The 18,897-nt window shown below is 36.4% G+C and overlaps 1 protein-coding gene across 1 annotated transcript in view; it reads right to left on the reverse strand.

The window, feature by feature from the left end:
- The window catches only part of LOC150088530 (protein jagged-1b-like), a 329,274-nt gene that overhangs the window by 132,857 nt on the left and 177,520 nt on the right, over window positions 1-18,897 (reverse strand). Inside the window, exons 3-4 of the mRNA XM_090370220.1 lie at window positions 16,521-16,775; window positions 9,698-9,758 (exon numbers count right to left, since the gene is read on the reverse strand). Of these exons, the coding sequence (XP_090226346.1) occupies window positions 9,698-9,758; window positions 16,521-16,775 (316 nt within the window). The remainder of the gene's footprint in view (window positions 1-9,697; window positions 9,759-16,520; window positions 16,776-18,897) is intronic.

Genomic DNA, 18,897 nt, shown 5'->3' on the forward strand with positions numbered 1-18,897 from the left:
GAATACATTCTCTCTTTCTCTTCTTGGTAACGGTATCGGAATATATATGAGATAGGAATGTATGAATATGCGAAATTTCTTGTTTAGAATGGGCAAAAAGCCATTTTTGCCCTTTCATTTTTTTTATGGAAGCAAAACTGCTCCCATAAAAAAAATGAAAATGGACATTAATAACTTTGAATAACCTCTCTTCATGTTTGATATTTGGAGTCTTACTTCAAAAAGGGACAGTTACCTATGTAACGGTTCTCCTAGTTTGCTGAAGCTTGCGTGACGAAGAGCTATGAATCGCAAGTAATCAGTTATTTGTATGCTGGGTGCAGTGTTTATGGAATGTGCTGCTTCGACCTTAATGATTTCTTAGCATAAATGAATAGTGAAATGAAGGGTACCTTTCTGACAATAAAAGACAAATTATAGACCCATTTTTTACTGGCTTGAAAAAAAGGCAACGCTAATCTAGCTAATGATAATTTATATAGGGTGCCCTCACTAAAAGACTCATGGACCATCGTAAACAAGTCTATCGTTTTACGGGTTGCAGCTGAAGAGAAGCTGCAGCATTTCTTATAATTTGAAGATAATTGTTAAAAAAATTTTAATAATAATAATAATACAAATTTTTTGAAATTTTTGTTGAATTGATATAAGTATAAATAAAACGTACCTCTGTTTTTATTTTAACGCTTGCATAATTTGAATCGGATGAATGTAGCAAAATATATTTCGGGCAGGACATCGTGAATAACTTCACTGAACTGAATTAAAATTAAACAGATATTTTTCCCATTTAAGAAAAACGAGTATATTTCGAAACATAAGGCGCTTACTTTAATTATTATTTAGCGCTTAATTGCTTTTGTATGCTGGGGCAGTCTCTTTCAAGCGGTGTGGAGAGAAAAAAAAAAAAAAAAAAAACTGAGAACAGCTGATGGCTTTGATTATGACCAATTTTGACGAATGTGAAGTGTACCTCGGTGCATCTGTTTCTTATATACAGGTAGTTCTCGACTTTACGAGTTAATTCGTTCCTAACGCGTGCTCGTAAAGCGGGAATTTATTTCCCACAAACATAAGGGGGTTACGTTCTCAACAATGAAATTAGTTAGCTAATTAGTTTATGTTTAAACAATGATTGATTTATCCAAAAAATTAAAACATAGCCGGTAAAATCAAGTAAATTATAATAATAGAGAAATTATTTACGACTTACAAATGTTAAAGAACGTTTATTCTTCATCATCATCGACTAAATGCACACTCGTTGATCACTCATTACTGGCTCGGAACTCGTTGGTTTGTTGCGCAAGGAGTCGTCTTCTTCAGAAATGTTTCAAGAGGCGTTCCTTTCCTAGATAATCTTCTCTTTTAATTATAAATTTCACGATTGCATGCATAAGCATTTTTTAACTGCACACACAAATTGCAACTAACATGATTCGCGTGGAGTAACAAGTTTACAAAGCTTAAAAAAAAAAGGAATGAAGAGAAGATTCTGAAAATTTATTTATGTTTTTTATACGATTGAAGATTTCAATAAAGGGGAAACACATTTCATCATAATAACGTACAACCACAATTCCAGCTATCGGTATTTTCGCAAATGCAAGACGATCGAGTTTACTACCCGTTTATAATTGCTTGCAGTAACAGAAAAGCCCAATAAACCGGAAAGTGCAAATTGTTTTATGGTCGTAACCTCCAGAATTATGCTTTAGAAAAATATCACAAAGGCGTTTAAAATTGGTTCTTATAACGATGAAAGTGTACTGCATTTTAATGATTTGAATTGGTAACTAATACAATTTACAAACCACGCTCACGACCTTTTATATTGCCTTAAGGTCACGCTCTATTGACCTTAAAAATGAAATTTTAGAGAGATAAATAGCTTAGTTATACAGCAAAAATTTCACTGTCCTAGATCTTGAACCGAATTATCAAAAAACAATGTGTTATTGGGTTCACATTACGATATTTTAACGTTACGACGGTGTCTCTGGAACTGATTAATATCGTAAAGCGGGGTACACTGTATTGTATACCTAAGCACGTGGTTTGGAATGCGGTATTTATGAATGTTTAACATTCATTTTTTGCAATTAATGTTCATACTTTCGATTTTGTTAATACTTTGGAAAAAAAAACTCGTAAACCCGGGAACTCGTAAAGCGATAACTGCCTGTATACATCTCATTATCTTTCAGATAACATATTTAAACACTAATCATGATATTTATGATTTGGCTAACGTTCCCATCTCAGTAACAGGGATTAGGAAGTTTAAAGTAAGCACCGAGACAGCTAATGCCATGAGGCGTCAGTATATCATGTCTGTATTGAGAGGGTTTTTTTTTTTTTTTTTTTTGGTTGGTTGGTTTGTTTGTTTTGGGAACAAGGGTGAAGAATTAAATCCTTCATGTTTGGGTTGAAGGGATGTCTGTTGTACTCGGGTCTGTAAAATCATACAGCTTTAGCCCGAGACTGAAAGAAAACAGAAAGTGCGATTTTATATCAATATTTAAAAAGTTTTAAATATACAGTATGCATATATATATACATACATCCTGTTGTGAATGAAACTGCTGATATCGAGTAAAATTTAAAAAAAATTGAAATATAACAGAAGAGGGAAAAAAAAAAGAGAGGAAATTAAATAAAATGAAGGGTACATACTTTATGCTCGAAGTATAATATATCCATTAAGCATCTCTCTCTCTGTTACAGAAGAAATATTGTGTTCATTAAATCTTTTACGCTGTTAATCAAGTTAAGTTTTAATCTGTTTATTCCTTTCGAATAACTAACTATTCCTAATGGCTAATTCTTGATTGATATTAAAATTTGCACCAAGTGAGGATTTTACTATCGCCAATAGAAATTAGGCGAACTTCGACCTAATTCGCTTCCTTTAAGATTATTAATATTATAGACATCTCTTAATGCCATAATACAGTACATAGAAGTTGACTCGATGGGTAATAGAAGCTACAGAATTTCGTGTCATCGACTGCATTCGCCATAAAGATATTTGGTTATGTAACAGTGTGCCATGTTTGGCAGTTACTATCACAATGTATTATGTTCACTCTGATTTTAATTCTGACCTAAACAAATATGTGTTATCGACTAGAGCTCCCATTGGTCAGTTGCCAAAGTAACATTATATTGCTTAGCAACTGACCAATGAGAGCTTTATTCAGTGATGTGTTTGTTTATGTTAAATTGAAATTAAAGCGAATAGAGTTTAGTAGTAAACCCCCTACATGACCATTCTGGAGTATAGAAAAAATTTTTTTTTATTACTGAATTTTTCTTTTGTAGCTTTATTCAGTCTACGAGTTTGTTAAGTAAACTGAATAGATTTTTCAGTCTGTTAAATTCATGTGGGACAATCAAGTAATCCATTCCTTTTTTGCTATCCTAATATGTTTTTTTTTCATGGTTTAACTCTGATAATTATCAGAGATTGAATTATCTGGATTGAGTGAAAACTGCTTCACCCTAGATTAAGTAAATTGAATTTTCATTCTACTTTTCATTCAACAGTTTAGCATAAAAATATGTGATGTGCAATAGGGCAGTGGCACTAATATAATTGAGTAATCATAAGCAAAACCTAATCATAACCTAAGCAAGAAAAGAATGTAAGTTTGATTAGCTTTCATAACTTATATATGAATCGTTACAGAGCTGGGCTGTAAAATTTAGAATTGCTCCGGAGAAACTAAGGCTACGAGGCTTTTGAAAACTGTCTGTTTTCAAAAGTTTATTTGTCTATATTGCGTCTGTTTGTCTATTTTACGAAGAAAAACTCGAGTTTCCGGGAGAAGAAAATCCATGCAGCCCTCGTCTAACTCGACCAAGGGTATATATATAAAAAGCCCATAGACGTCCAGTTTTCATTCAAAGTACTTTTCAACGTTGGCCGATGGCGAAATGAAACCCAGGTCTTTTCCAAGCGGTGTGAGAGAACAGTGATTCACTATGCTATCCGAGAGGGCTTAAGTAATATTTTATTTATTTATTTTTAAAAACTTTTTCTCCCCTTATGGGATTTTTTTTTCGGCCCCGTGACGGGTACTTGTACCAAATGCATGGGATGATTGGTTGTGTGCAGTTACTATTATTATTATTATTGTTGTTACTGTTGGTTGAGAAACTCTCTTACTATCCAACAGGTGTTCAGGATTGTGGCTTTCTCGAGTTCCATGTAAGTGTTCTCTGGGAGACCTGTTGTTGCTAGGTTCTTATTGAGGCTCTTGGCATCATGCCGGCGGTTGACACGATGTTCGGGATGGTCATTACGTGTTCCATATGTCACATACTTTGACTTCCTGTCTTAGGTATGAGTACTTCCTGGTCTTTTCCTCGTATGTTTTCTGGAGGTTGCTGGTGTTTGGTACGGCTATGTCGATCAGGTAGGTAGCCATTTCCTTCTTGTCAATGAGGGTTATGTCTGGTGTGTTGTGCGGGCTTGTCTTGTCCGTTGTGATGGCACGGTCCCAGTATAGCCTCTGAGTAGAGATCTCTAGTGCGACCCAAGGCTCGTATCTGTAATACGGTAAACTTTCTTTGATCAGCTGGTATTTTTGCGCCTAGCTTCTGATGGACACTGGTGTGCAAAACTCAAGGACCAACACTATTTCTAAAGGTTACAACCACAAAAATCAAACGAAACAGCCTGTGGCGATGCATAACTGTGACCGTTCAGTAGAAAGCTGGTGCACATGCAAAAATTTGAATCGTGATGAGAGGGCTGACATAAACAGATAAAAGCAGCAGTTATTTGCAAATTACCGAATGGTGAGCACGATTGTTACAGATGTTCGATTGATTTCATACAGTGCTACAGACAACGAAATGGCCAGTAGACAACATTTGGATGACTTTACCCGGGGTCGAATAATTGGGAAGGTCGAAGTGCGAGGAGTGTAGCTGCAGAGTTCGTAGTCGGCCTTCAGAACGACAGATACAGCTGTTCGAAGGACCAGTGGTGGTTATCCACGAAAAAAACTCCCAATGATGACCGCTATATACTCCTACAGGCCAAGAGGGACCGACACCAGACAGCGGGATCCATTGCAAACCAGCTGCACAGGACATAGGATATCGCGTTTTACTGTGGCCAGGCGACTCCACAAAGGTGGACAAATGCGACTCCACAAAGGTGTTTGCCCGACGGCCAGTACGCCGTGTCCCTTTAATACCTGCCTCGAAGACACCGTTTACAGTGGTGCATCGAACACAAGGACTGGACAGCAGCGCAGTGGGGTAAGGTCCTCTTTACTGATGAGAGTAGATTCAGTCTCAGCAGCGATTCTGGACGTCAGCTAATCTGGCGAGAGGTTGGCACACGGTATTACCCCGCACACATCACTGAAAGGGATCGATATGGCGGTCGAGTTGTTCTCGTCTGGGGAGCCGTTATCTTGGATGGACGTACACAACTCCGGAAACTGAAAGGTAGTACTATAACCGATGCACGCTACTGTACTGAGGTAATCTTTCCCCATGTGCGTCTGTTCCGAGGTCCCATTGGCCCCGAGTTCGTGTTTATGGAAGATAACGCCACACTCCATCGCACTGCAGCTGTTGATATGCTTTTGGAAAGTGAGGACATTGTCCGTATGGATTGGCCTGCCCGTTCTATCGAACACATATGAGAAGCTCTGGGGAGACGCCTAGCGGCACGTCCACACCCGCCAGAAAATGTTCACCAGCTGAAGACGTCGCTGACAGAGGAATGGACGATGTTACTGCAAGAACTTATCAACAACTTCGTTCTAAGTATGGACAGGCGGTGCAAAGCCTGCATCGACATTAGTGGTGGCCATATCTCCTACTGAGGACTACCTCTTCCCTTTGTTCCATCTTAAGCAGTGATGCATCTGTATTATGGCAGCTAGTGCTGTTGCCATTTTTGAATAAAGTCCCCCTGTACCGTTTTGTTTCTGTTGTTGTATCGGTGTTGTTTCCTTCATCATTTCTGTACCTCACGAGGTTCCTTTGGTATGCTTTTCCCATATCCAGGCCACTCCTTTGAGAAGCTACAGGTGAAAACCTGACTGGTCCTTAAGTTTTGCACACCAGTATTGTCCTGGTCACTTGTTCGTGTCTGCGAATGTATTACTTCTGGGTGATCACCGTGCATCCTGCGGCGATGTGCTGGATTGTTTCTGGGGCCAGGTGACATCGTCGACATGTGTCATCTGTTACTCTAGGGTCTTTGGCAGTATGTTTCCTGCAGTTCCTGGTGTTCAATACCTGGTCTTGGATGGCGAGCATGAATCCTTCGGTCTCGGGGAAGAGTCTTCCGTTCGTGAGTCAAGCGTTGGAAGCCATTTTATCTATGTCATCTTGATGGAGGTATAGTGTCTGCCATGGAGTCCTTTGCCCATATTTCTGTCTTTGTTTTTTCTGTCTCTGTGAGCATGGTCCCCTTGTTGAGGTTGAGCGTGTGCCGTTTGTCTATCTTTCTTATGATTTGGTAGATTGGTGCTCTGTTTTGCTGGAAGTAATCCCACAGGTTCTTAATCACCATCTTCTCTTGTTAATGAGGTCAGGCAATCTCTTCCCTCCTTCTTTAATGGCTATGGTCGGTATCTCGATGGCCGACTTCGGGTGGTTTGGCGCCTCTTGGTCTTATATATACAGGGTGTTTCAGTTAAACGTTTCAGAACTTCTAAGAGGGGTAGGGTACATCCTGACAACTCGAAATCATATAGCAATGTGGGGTCGGAAATGCTTTCCTGAAGCGGTGTTGTACACAGAAGCACCATAAAGAAAAGAGACCGTAAGTGAGAAATCGTTTTAATAATACATGAAAAGAAGCAAAAGGTACATGGATTAAAGTAAGTGTTCGAAGTTTCTTCCACGGGCTACAATGCACGCCTCACATCTCCGACGCATGGACATCGAACATTTTGGAATACTCCAGGCAGCGTGTCCAGACACAGCAACCGGAGGATTATGCACCTCGTTTTGCTTTCGCACAGTGGTACCTTGGAAAATGTGCTACAAATCCCCTTTTTCCTGCTGAAGTGTTGTTTTCCGATGAGGCATCCTTCACAAGGGAAGGAATTTTCAACACGCATAACGACCATATCTGGGCGGTCGAGAACCCGCATGCAATACGACGTCGTGCAGCACAGATTCGATTTTCGGTCAATGTATGGGCCGGTATTATGGGAGATCACCTCATCGGACCTTACCTGTTACCGTGTCGTCTAACCGGACCTATCTACTTGATCTTTCTGCAGCAAGTATTGCCACAACTTTTGAGAGATGAACAGGTTTCTGCATCGACGCAACACACAATGTGGTTCCAACACGATGGAGCCCCTGCCCATTATAGCGGAGATGTTCGTAACTACCTGGATGTCACATTTGGTCAACAGTGGATCGGACGTGGTGGTCCCGTGCATTGGCCTGCTCGGTCACCCGACCTATCATGTCTTGATTTTTATTTCTGGGGTCATATGAAATCGCTAGTTTATGACACCCCTGTTGACAATGCTGAGGAGCTGGTTGCAAGAATCGCAGTAGCTCCCGAAGAAATTCGAAATTCGCCTGGAGTATTCCAGAATGTTCGGATGTCCATGCGTCGGAGATGAGGCGTGCATTGTAGCCCGTGGAAGAAACTTCGAACACTTACTTTAATCCATGTACCTTTTGCTTCTTTTCATGTATTATTAAAACGATTTCTCACTTACGGTCTCTTTTCTTTATGGTGCTTCTGTGTACAACACCGCTTCAGGAAAGCATTTCCGACCCCACATTGCTATGTGATTTCGAGTTGTCAGGATGTACCCTACCCCTCTTAGAAGTTCTGAAACGTTTAACTGAAACACCCTGTATTATTATCAATATATCGTATTAATCCATTAGGATTCACCTACTGAAAAAAACATAGGCTTGAACCTTAGTTTGTTCTTACAAACTTAGGTGCTTGTTTGTTGTTGGGTTTTATTGGCGCATTAGCAACTAAGGCTATAATGCGCCAGACTTAGGTGCAAGTAACCATAGTTCACCTAGAGTTATATTGTGGTACATGTCTGTGCAGTCAGATATGAAGTTTTCTGAGCAGTGCAAACAGGCTGCCAGAATAGGTCATGGGGTATTGTCAATGATGTACAGGAATTTTGCCAGCAGGGATGAGGAGGTGATTATCCCCTTGTATAAGGCAATGGTCAGGCCACACCTTAAGTACTGTGTACAGGTCTGGAAGCTTCATTTTAGGAAGGATGTAGAGCCTAGAACGAGTTCAGAGAAGAGCAACAAGACTGGTAAAGGAACAAAGGGATGCTCTTATGAAGAAAGGCTTACGTTCTGGAAATTCCAGCTTCTGGAGACTAGGCACCTGCGAGGCGTTCTGATTGAGGTGTATAAGGCCTTGAATGGATTGAACAAGCTTAATGCTGAGGGGATCCTTCCTCTTGCTCAGATTACAAACCTGAGGGGGCATAGATTCAAACTGACGAAAGACAATTGTAGAATAGATGTGCGGAAGTTTGCCTTTAGCCGCCAGCGAGTAGTTGATTGTTGGAACAAACTTCCATTTGTTGTGGAAGTTGATAGCTTAAATAAATTCAAGACAGAACTAGACAAACATTTGTAATGAATGGATCACTGAAATGGGAAGTGTTTTTTTTTTTTTTTTTTTGGCTGATGCTGTATACGCTTGCTTTCTTGCATCATGTGTCTCTACTAATGCTAATGTGGATTCAACCTGCCGAAATATTTGTCTTATTTACAGTTGTTTATATTATACTGTACATCTTCTGATTCAAATTAGTAAGTTTTTATTTAGACAAGGGACAAATCTTAGGCGTAGTACAAGTTTATCAAAAAGATGAAATATTTATAAGAGATAAGAGTTGCTACGAAAAGTGAAAATCGCTATTTTCACTTGCATATCAACCCCAATAAGATTCATTCCATACCTGAAGTTGTAAACCCCAAAAGATTCATTATATACCCAGCGCAAGAAAGGTGGTACTACAACTTTTTCTCAAACGCGTTTACTACTTTTGATAGCCTAGCCCCCTCACCCATTCTTGCAAAATTTAATGCAGACAGTGGAGCATTACGGACAGTGAGAAGGGGAAAGCAACTGAGAAGGTGACGTTTAGATATTGGTAGAGTAGTACGGGTGGAAAGTGTTCCACACTATAGCTGTAGTCTATACCTACCATGTGACTACCACATCTCTGACTTCCCACCCCCACCGCAAGCACTCAAGGGTTATCGTTTTCGGGCGGGCAATGAGATGAAGAGGACTATCACGCACTGGTTTCACAACATCTAGCAGAGTTTTACACCGAGGATATGACTCATCTGGTGACCAGATGGGACCAGTGTCTCAATGTAGTAAGTACAGTATTCACTTTTAACCATGTGCGTCTGAACGCTGTTGGAGGAATTTGTTGGTGGCCACAGCAGCTCCTCAGGGAGCTGTGTGACTGGAAGAAGCCTGAACGCTGCTTATTTTGAACAAGCCTTATATACTCACATAGCTTGGTTTATATTTTGTTGTAATCAGTGGATAAGTTTATATTTTGTTGTAATCAGTGGATATAGTGGATAAGCTGTGTTCAGCTTATCCACTATATTTCTAGCGTTAAAATTTATCATTTTTCATTTTCCATTGAAATTTATCGAATAGTTAACATTTTTATAAAATGTGCATACTTACATGCATTCACCTGGCTTATCACAATAACCATGGGTGGGATGACATCCTTGCTTACAAACAGCTAAAACAGAAAAGTTCAAGTTAGTAAAAGACGAATAAACAAATATTGTATAATTAAAATGCATTTAGGATAATTTATTTACTGCAAAACATACACAGAATGTATTATAGCAAATGATTTTTTATATAAGTAATATATTAGCATATGTGTATCGAAGTAAAAGGTAGCACATTCGTTTACTGTTCAAATTACATATTAATTTTATTACTTTTTTAGAAGAACTCCTCTTTATTGCATACAAAAGGTACACGCCGTACACAATGCACTTCACGGTTACAAGCCAGGGGTTTAAATTCTGAATAGTCAGTATAAAAATGAACATTTTATACTGCTTATTGAAGTTTTCTGACTAGATAAGAGCAGTTGTATACGAAAAAACGCTTGAAGAAAACGGCAATTCTCAATTAGACAGCAGAACGAAATGCTTTTTTGTAGCGTAAGTCTCCATGAAGTGGACTTCTTAGTCATGCTACCACAGTTTCTGATAGTCTATAATAACTTTCAGAAACTGCAGTTTTTGTGCTTTCAAAAAAAAATATTTTGGTCAGATTGAAATATAATGAAACACTATTGTACTGGTAATGCGAATAATTCAAATTTAGTTTATTAAATGCTTATGGATTATTCACTTGGTATGACGGTGTTTTATTACATAAAGAACTATCAGATTCACAATTCCGCTGAAAAAATAAATAGAAATTCAGAAGAATTAAGACATTCAGCTGCATTCAGAAGGGTGCAAACATTTTGAAATAACACTTTCATCCTTTTGGATTCCCTTAACTTAAATTTTCGTAGGGAAATTAATATATATACTAAATTGAATCTTATCGTTGTTGTGAACAGAAATATGAAATTTGGAGACCACTTAACCATTAGGATGGTGTGGTAGTTTTTTCTGACCGTGCAACACTAGGTGCTAGTCCTTGCACGTATCAAACACAATAAACCCGCCTTTTCACACAGCACGGTGTCAACAACAGGTTTCAGAGAATAATATTTATCTACGCTTAGCCAGCAGGAAACTTGACCTAAGCCCAACCGACCACCCAATATGGAATAAAGTGAAGAGCAGTTTGATGGCTAGGAATGTGAGGCTCAGAAAGCCACGTAATATTATGTCGGCGTTAAGTGAAACCCTTTCCTTGTTCATAGCAGTCTTGTTCATAGCAGTGTACTCAGAGAATTTCTGGTCAAAGTAAAGCTTCTGTAATAATAGCCCATATATGAAAAATATGTTAGAGTCATTGTTCCTGTTTATATTTGTAATTTTTCCATTTTCCTATGTTTATATGATAATCATGCTTTAAATATTTAGGCAGTTTTTAGTTTCCTTTTCAAAATAATCCCAAGCACAAAATGAAATGCTCTTGAGCCTTGCAGTAGCTCACTACCAGCATGTTTTGGGGAGCGGAAGAGAGAAAAGAAATTTATGATGATTAAATATGAATTATTGAAGGCTGTAATTGTTATGGAATATATGAGAAGGGTAGTTGTTTCTGATGAAGGAACTGATTCAAAATTCCATAGCCGTATTTTGGCTCTCGTAACTTTAACATTTAATTATAGTGAACTTAAAATTAACAATCAAGCAAACGTATAAAAAAAAAACATATTTCCAGGTGAGATCATTAAGAAAAGATACACTACCAAAAATTAACAAATCACTTTTTAGCAGATATAAAAAAAAAAAAAGAAAATAAAAAAAAAAAAAAAATGTGACATGAAAAAAGAAAGAATTTCGTTAATATACGAGTATATAATGTAAGTTCTGGTTCAATGACCAACCCCCCCCCCCACATTCCAATTAAAACTCCAATATTTCTGTAAAAAATAAAATAAACTACTGAAATCATGCGTTTTAATTTTTACATTTTTATAAAAATAATGATATTTAGACAAGTAAAATAGTCTCTTCTTATAATAAATTCCTATTGAAACTAAAAATATAACATTTATTGCATATCATTTAAGTAAATAGGATTGCCATTCTCATCTGTAATTGATATATTGATATGGAAAGGATAAATAAAATTATCTCATTGTAAAGTACTGGACAATAGATTCTGTTTTTAAGGATTATATATATTTTGCTTTTTACAAATAATTTCTCTTTTAGCGATAAAAATCTCTGAGAATAGTTTATAGGTAGTAAATGTTTAATTTAATAGGATTTAAAATCTTGGGAGGGTGCATTTTCCCTATATAAGAGCCTTCCGTGGAAGGCCAATACATATCCATTATAGGATGAGAAAATGGTCTTCGATAAAATGCGTCTCAGCTAAAATGGGTCTACGTTTACGATAAAATGGTCTACGACATGCCTAGACGTCCTAATTCTTAAGATTTTTAACTGCTGAAATCAGGAGGCGGTCTTTCATGTCCGCTGCATTTGATTCAGTTCCCGTTAAATCCTTCCGTTCTGTACTTGAACAATTCTTGTAATCAAAGGTCCTGTGTTATCCGTCATTGAGCTCATTTTATCTAAGAGAACACTTCATTTTAAATTTAACGGGAACCAACGACTAGGACAGTGATATTTAGACATTTTAAAATAATTTTCGTCTTTTAATCTTCACTAGCCAGAAGCTTCTCCGAATTTTAATACTGAGATATTATCCAAGAAACTTAAAGAAACTCCCCCAAGGGAATTCTCTATTAGCCCTGCTCCTTGCTGCCATCTTTATACATTTTTTAATAAAAATTCGGGATTTTTCTCCTATGCTGATGATGTCTTCACTAGCTCTATACCCTCCAACTGGAAATTCCCATCAGCCCTAGCTGAAGAGGCTGAAGGGAGAGGGATGTTATTGTTCCTCTACACAAGGTGATGGTTAGACAGCATTTGGGATATTGTGTTCAGACTTCTGGAGAGGGTTAAAAGAAGGGCAACCAGATTAGTGATGAGTGAAAATCGATGTATATATGAAGAACAGTTTAGGAGGTTGGACTACAAAGTGTGACAACTAGACATCTTAGGGGCGATGTGATTGGGGTGTATAAAGTGCTGAAGGGGTTGGGAAAAATGAATGAGGAAGGTCTGTTCTATCGTCGTGGGTGAGACAAAAATCAAGGGGGTACAAAATGGAAAATCACAGGGAATAACAGAAGGCTAACATAAGTGAATTTCATAGGTCTCATGAAATTCACTTATGGGTGAATTGTTGAGGTGTTGAACACTGGAATGTGGCGCTGCCACATTGCCTTCCAGTGCGGCAGAGACATCCAGTATGATTAAATTCAAAGCAAAATTGAATGGCCACAGTGTCGGAATGGGAATAGTATTTCCATTCTGACACTGTAGCATTCCGATGCAGAAAAGGTCTGTTTCCTTATATCATTTGGCCTTACTAAACTAAAATAATAATTGAATAAAAATAAATAATAAAAATTAAAATTAAACTTGAAATAAAAGAATATATAAGACAACAACGGTTGCCATATGAAAACGGGGAAAGTCGAAACATACCGGGGGGGGGGAACTAAATCATAGCCTGAAAAGAGAATGGGTAAGGACTGACTTCACCATTACTTTTGAAGCAATTCTTTAAATCCTTATCTACTTTGTCATCTAAGAGAGAGATGAACAAACAAGTATAAATAATTAATAAATATTAATACGGTATTAGATAAACATTCCAAACAAATTGTCCACTGGAGTGGGGAACCGCACAGAAACTCTAATCCACAGGGAGCAGGGTAATGTGGTGCTCTCAGGGAAAGCATCCTCTACAGGAGCGTGTCAGGGGAAGAAAAAGCCATGACCAAAACTACTCTAGAATATGAAAGGGGAAAGAACAACTCATCATTATATCGAGGTACAGAGCGAGAGATATTTTAAATATTCCCGCTAACCTCATAAGCTAGTAATGGGGATAAGAGAAACTATTCACCCTTATAACTGAATAGCCTATTTAGGGATGAGAATGAGTAAAGGGACCCAAAAAAAAAAAAAAAAAGAAACAGAGAAATAAAGTAGTATCATAGTTTATATTTTTCATGTTAAAATCTTTTTTATTCCTTTAATTTTAAACATAGTGTGTTATTATGTGAGTATTCATATATGAATGAGATTTTTTTTTCTTACTGACTTAACGGAAAATTTAAAAATGTGAAGCAGCTATGGTGACGTAATCGGATGGAAGGCTAATTATTAGCTATAGCAGGAATGGCAAGACAACTTTAATGAGTACCTAGCATTTTATGAGTACCTTTACTCATAAAACTGCTGCTACATATAGCAGTTTATTATTCAAGCTCCTCTGAACGAACCTGTAACAAAATTTTATACCCACCTTTTTTCCACTTTTGTTTATCAGCAGTTGGTATCACGAACTGCAACATGTATGAGAACGACCAAAAGCCAAAAAACGCCACATTTCCTCATTATTATGGTTGTCAGTGCAAACACTCTATATACAGTTATACCGTATATGTAGAACATCAAGTAATCAGATTTATTTTCTATGAACTTTCCAGTTTTTATGGTTATTTTCAGGTTGGGTTTTCATGGGTAGGGATCAAAAAAAATTAAAATTCAACTTATTATTTTTAACGAAACTGGGAGTGCCATTAAAAATATTGTAATTTATATAAACATTTTGTCTGTGTAAATCAGCCTGTATTCACAGATCGATTTTCATGCTGTGCAAGTTGCAAAACCAGGAATAACTCTCCTGGAAACCTTGTTCCCTCCGCTTAAGATCGGCTAACTACAGCTTCCATTGAACAGCGCTTTAGAAATTCCTCCAGTCATTGACGGGTGTCGAAACCAAACATCTCCAAACTAGTGGCAGACGCGATGTATCGGGCCGACTAAGCTGTCACAGAGGTTATGGTGGTGATGGAAAGTCACTAACGACCAGCTTTTTTTTTTAATCTTAACTTCCTGTGAGCATTATGAAGTACAGCTTTTTCTGAAGCTCGTCATCTACAGTATACGAACAAACCATTTTTTATATTAGTGGCAAACCAGTACATGGCGCACATGATGGACAAATTTGTGATGTGGAAGGATGAAAGTGTATGGACGGAGAACCTGATGACACTGTTGTAAGTCAAACAAGTCAGCCGGAGTTCTTCGGTACGACAAAGACACTATGACCTTTATAACTGGGTTTTGCAAGGACGGTTATTGATAGTAACGAACGATATAGTGTAATTTGTTTAGCAGTGTTTCCTACTCGTAGCATGGAGCCAAACGTATTTCTGAAGCATTTATTTAAATCCATGGTAAATACGTGAAATGCCTTTTGATTTCTTTGAAAGGAAATCAAGAGGAAAGATTACCTGCAAAGAAAAAAAATTGGCCTACAGCTTCATTTTGTCAAATAAAATAGTGATGATTGTATTCGTGGTATATAGAATTGTTAAAAACCAAGAATTTATAAGAAAAATTTATAGCATTAACTTCGAAGATTTATGACAATTATATATGATAACAAAGCTTTATTTGTCGAAACTTACCTCCATAATTATATGGTTAATTCACTGAAGTGATTGAAAAGAAATAAAATTACGTGAAATAATTAAAGAACCGAACTGTTGAATTCTCTCGAAGTGCGCTTCTTCCCAGTGGTTTGTCATTATGTAAATTAAACCACATTAAAATTTTATAAAATTAAATTAAAACAAAGAAATGGAAGAAAGAAACAAGTGTATGGACATTGGATTTTTGGATTTTCGTACATCGTTAATTAGTTCAAATGGAGTTATTGGAAAGAAATTGTTTTTAAAGTGAGATTATTTCCCATGATGCATATAGAGTGAGCAGTTTGGAAATTTTATGTGCTTTAGCTGCCTTTGTGAAAAATTCGTGGATAATATTAAGCCTCATATAGTAGTTGAAACTATTGTACCACCTGCTGCAACTGTGTGCTTTCTTACTGTAATCAGCGAAAGTTCACCGAAGAAACTTTAGGAAATCTGCAAATAGAGAGAGAACTGTAAAAGACTATTTTATGTATTTGTCTGTTAAATCGTATGTATCTATCCAATAGTGAGTCATATACACTCAGTCAGATTTTAAATGACGAGGACAATGTGTCAGCAGTTTTTAAATTTTTAAAATCGATTAATATATACACACTCTGATGATAAATAAGAGGTGAGTGCTGAAAATGAAGCTAAGCTATATCTACGATCTATATTTACACTCATATGAAATATACAATTTGATTTTATCTATTGCTATGCCTTTATACACACACACACATATATATATATATATATATGCACTTTCGACGAAATAATCTTTTTAAAAGGTTTCCAGTCTCACCTTTCTTGAATTTTAACCTTTTCATGGCGCACCTTTTCAAAATATTTTTTTAACCTTTTCAAAATCAATCAGTCTATCTATCCAATAGTGTATTGGATAAATACACTTCGCAGTTTAACCAATTTTCTTAATTTAATCGAATATAAAGTTTTATTAAGCTAGATTATGTTATAGGCTATGTTATAAAGATTTTTCTATTGCAGGCATGCAGAGGGAAGTTTTTTATATTGCTTGTATTTCTTCGTCATTTCCATGGAAATGATTTGCAAGTTCTTAAGCAATACACCCCACTCTGTAACATATTTTTTATATATATTTAAGAAATTTTTTTCTCTTGCCAAATAATTAGTTAAACTGTGAAATGTTTGAAGAAGAGAAGACCAGAATTTTTTTTTTAATGAAGAGTAGTTTGGGAACCACTGCATTAGAATATATTAGCCCAGGATTAATTCGTTAATTAACACAATTCATTGTTATTACATTACCTGTTTCACAATTCGGTCCACTCCAACCAGGTAAACACACTTTATCACCTCTATCGTTGCATGTATAGTGTCCAAATCGATCGTCTCGTGGTCTGCAGAATTTTGTGCAGGTCGAATCGTAGTAATGAGGATCACACATGACCCTGATTCTATAACTAATCTTGGCAGTGGGTCCAGGGTGGAGAAGAGAATGCCATTCAGGACTAGGAATAATTATGCCAGAATATACATGTCTTTCGATTATCTGGTCAGTATCTGCAAAAAATTAAAATATTTTTATGCTTTTTATTGTAAAAGTCCAATAATTACAAGAAAGCATATAATAATAACTGTAGAATTAAAAGCCTTTTTTAAACATTTAAGTTTATTTAAACAAAGAGTAACAAATGTAGACATTAGAGACATTTTTTCAGACTCGACAGTGATTGCCTAAAAGCACGAGGTGATGTGATTTTATCTGAGGGAGCAGGAAATCGTAAAATTTCAGAGTAGGCTTGAGATTTTATCAAGCCTCCTCTGAAAAAAAAAAAAAAAAATATATATATATATATATAAACTGTAAAATTATTATGAAGAATAAAAATAAAGCAATAAAAAAATAGAGGATTGCTAACGTAAGTGGCTGTTACGCAATATCCAAACTACATCGCACGTTCCTTGCTGCCTCTATATTACCTATATATAAATATATATATGAGCTTATAATCTTATACGATTAGGATACTTATTCTTAAGTCGATGTCATTACCGAAGTCAGGAGAGGGAAGGAAGCAGACCATTGGATATAAGAATGCATGGGGACAGTAAAATACACTTGATGGCAAAAAAATCGTACGTTACGGATTTTAAGGCATCTGTACTTATTTTTATGCTAATTATATGATATAGCTTTAGTCAGTTAAATCATAGGCGAGATTTTGAACGATCGTTATCGCATTTTATACTTTAATTGATTAAACATGGATTTACCCATGGGTTTAAATACAACTTTATTTCCAATCCATGAGTGAAAATACTATTTAATAACATAAATTAAAGATTACAAATTTAAAATGTGATAAATAAAATATAAAGTCACAAAATTACACATACAAAAAGTATTCAACATTAAAATTTACTGGCTATAATGTAATAAAAGGCGCTGATTTTATTAATCTGTACTATCTGTGCACACGATAAATACAGTATCTTCCCCCCATCATGGTGAATGTTATATTTCTCTGATGTTCAAATTATTGTGCCATTTCCTGTTCGAAAACTTGTGTGTACTCTACCACAGCACTTTTGGGTAAATTTGAAGGTTCTTATTACATAATGCTCATGCCGAAATAATGCAAAGATGATCTGTTCAATCATCTGTGCCCTCAGGCCTAATCCTTAATGTTCATACTGTGTGAACGAAAAATACCACAACTACAGGTGAACCCAACACTAAACTGGTTTATGGTGTTTATATATCATATTTATGGAACCGGATTGGTATTTTCCAGCAAGTGACTAATAACTTACCTGTTTCTTACACCATGGCTCTCAGTTAAAGTCAAAACTAAGCATTCATTAATCTAAAACGTTAAGTTTGAAAATATCAACCTGCAGCAACCATTACTGTTGTAAATATGCTTCTCAATTAGTGTTTCCAGACCACTCGGAGTTTTTCATTCTTTGTAAGAAAAGAAAAACCTGTTTTCAGGGGCTACATGAATGTAATCCCTAGAAAATTATTTTAGAAACTATTAGAGGTTCCTGTTAAATGTTTATCCAATGTACGTATCTGTGTTTAATTGACTTAATAGACTTCTTATTTTGAGGTGCCGAGAGATGCATTAATAATATATTTATTATTAATGTTCTATTATTTATTAGTGCATCGATTAATTGTGCATAATCAAAAATTATAGGATAAAAATTAAAAGATATTACCGAATTGCATTTTACTTCTAAACTAGTGCTTCTCAGACTTTTTCATATGACACTGCGCTTGTAAATATTTCACGCTTCACTGCACACATAAATCTTCCTTCCTCTCTTCATTTATCCATTTCTTGCAAGTGTTTAATCCTTCCTTAAGTTTAATCAACTTTCCAATCTCTACAAGAAAAGTTAGGAGTTTCTCTTTAAAAGACTTCCGAAATCTATTCTAAATTTTCCCCTTGTAATTTAAATATGTCCTTTTGTGTAAGTTACGTTGCTAAATGTAACGATTCCTTCAGTTTATTCAGTGTTCAGTTTATCCAACCCTTTTCAGGCCATAAACACCATCACTTCACCTCGCAAATGCCTAGTTTGTTTTCAAACACTAATTTACAAAATTTACAGAATTTGTCTCCGTTGACTTGACTTGGTGTATTATAGCCTCAGACGCTGATGCACCATAAAA

The sequence above is a fragment of the Mastigoproctus giganteus genome, chromosome 3, assembly GCF_048544385.1.
Source record: "Mastigoproctus giganteus isolate SK-2022 chromosome 3, ASM4854438v1, whole genome shotgun sequence".
NCBI lineage: Eukaryota > Metazoa > Arthropoda > Arachnida > Uropygi > Thelyphonidae > Mastigoproctus > Mastigoproctus giganteus.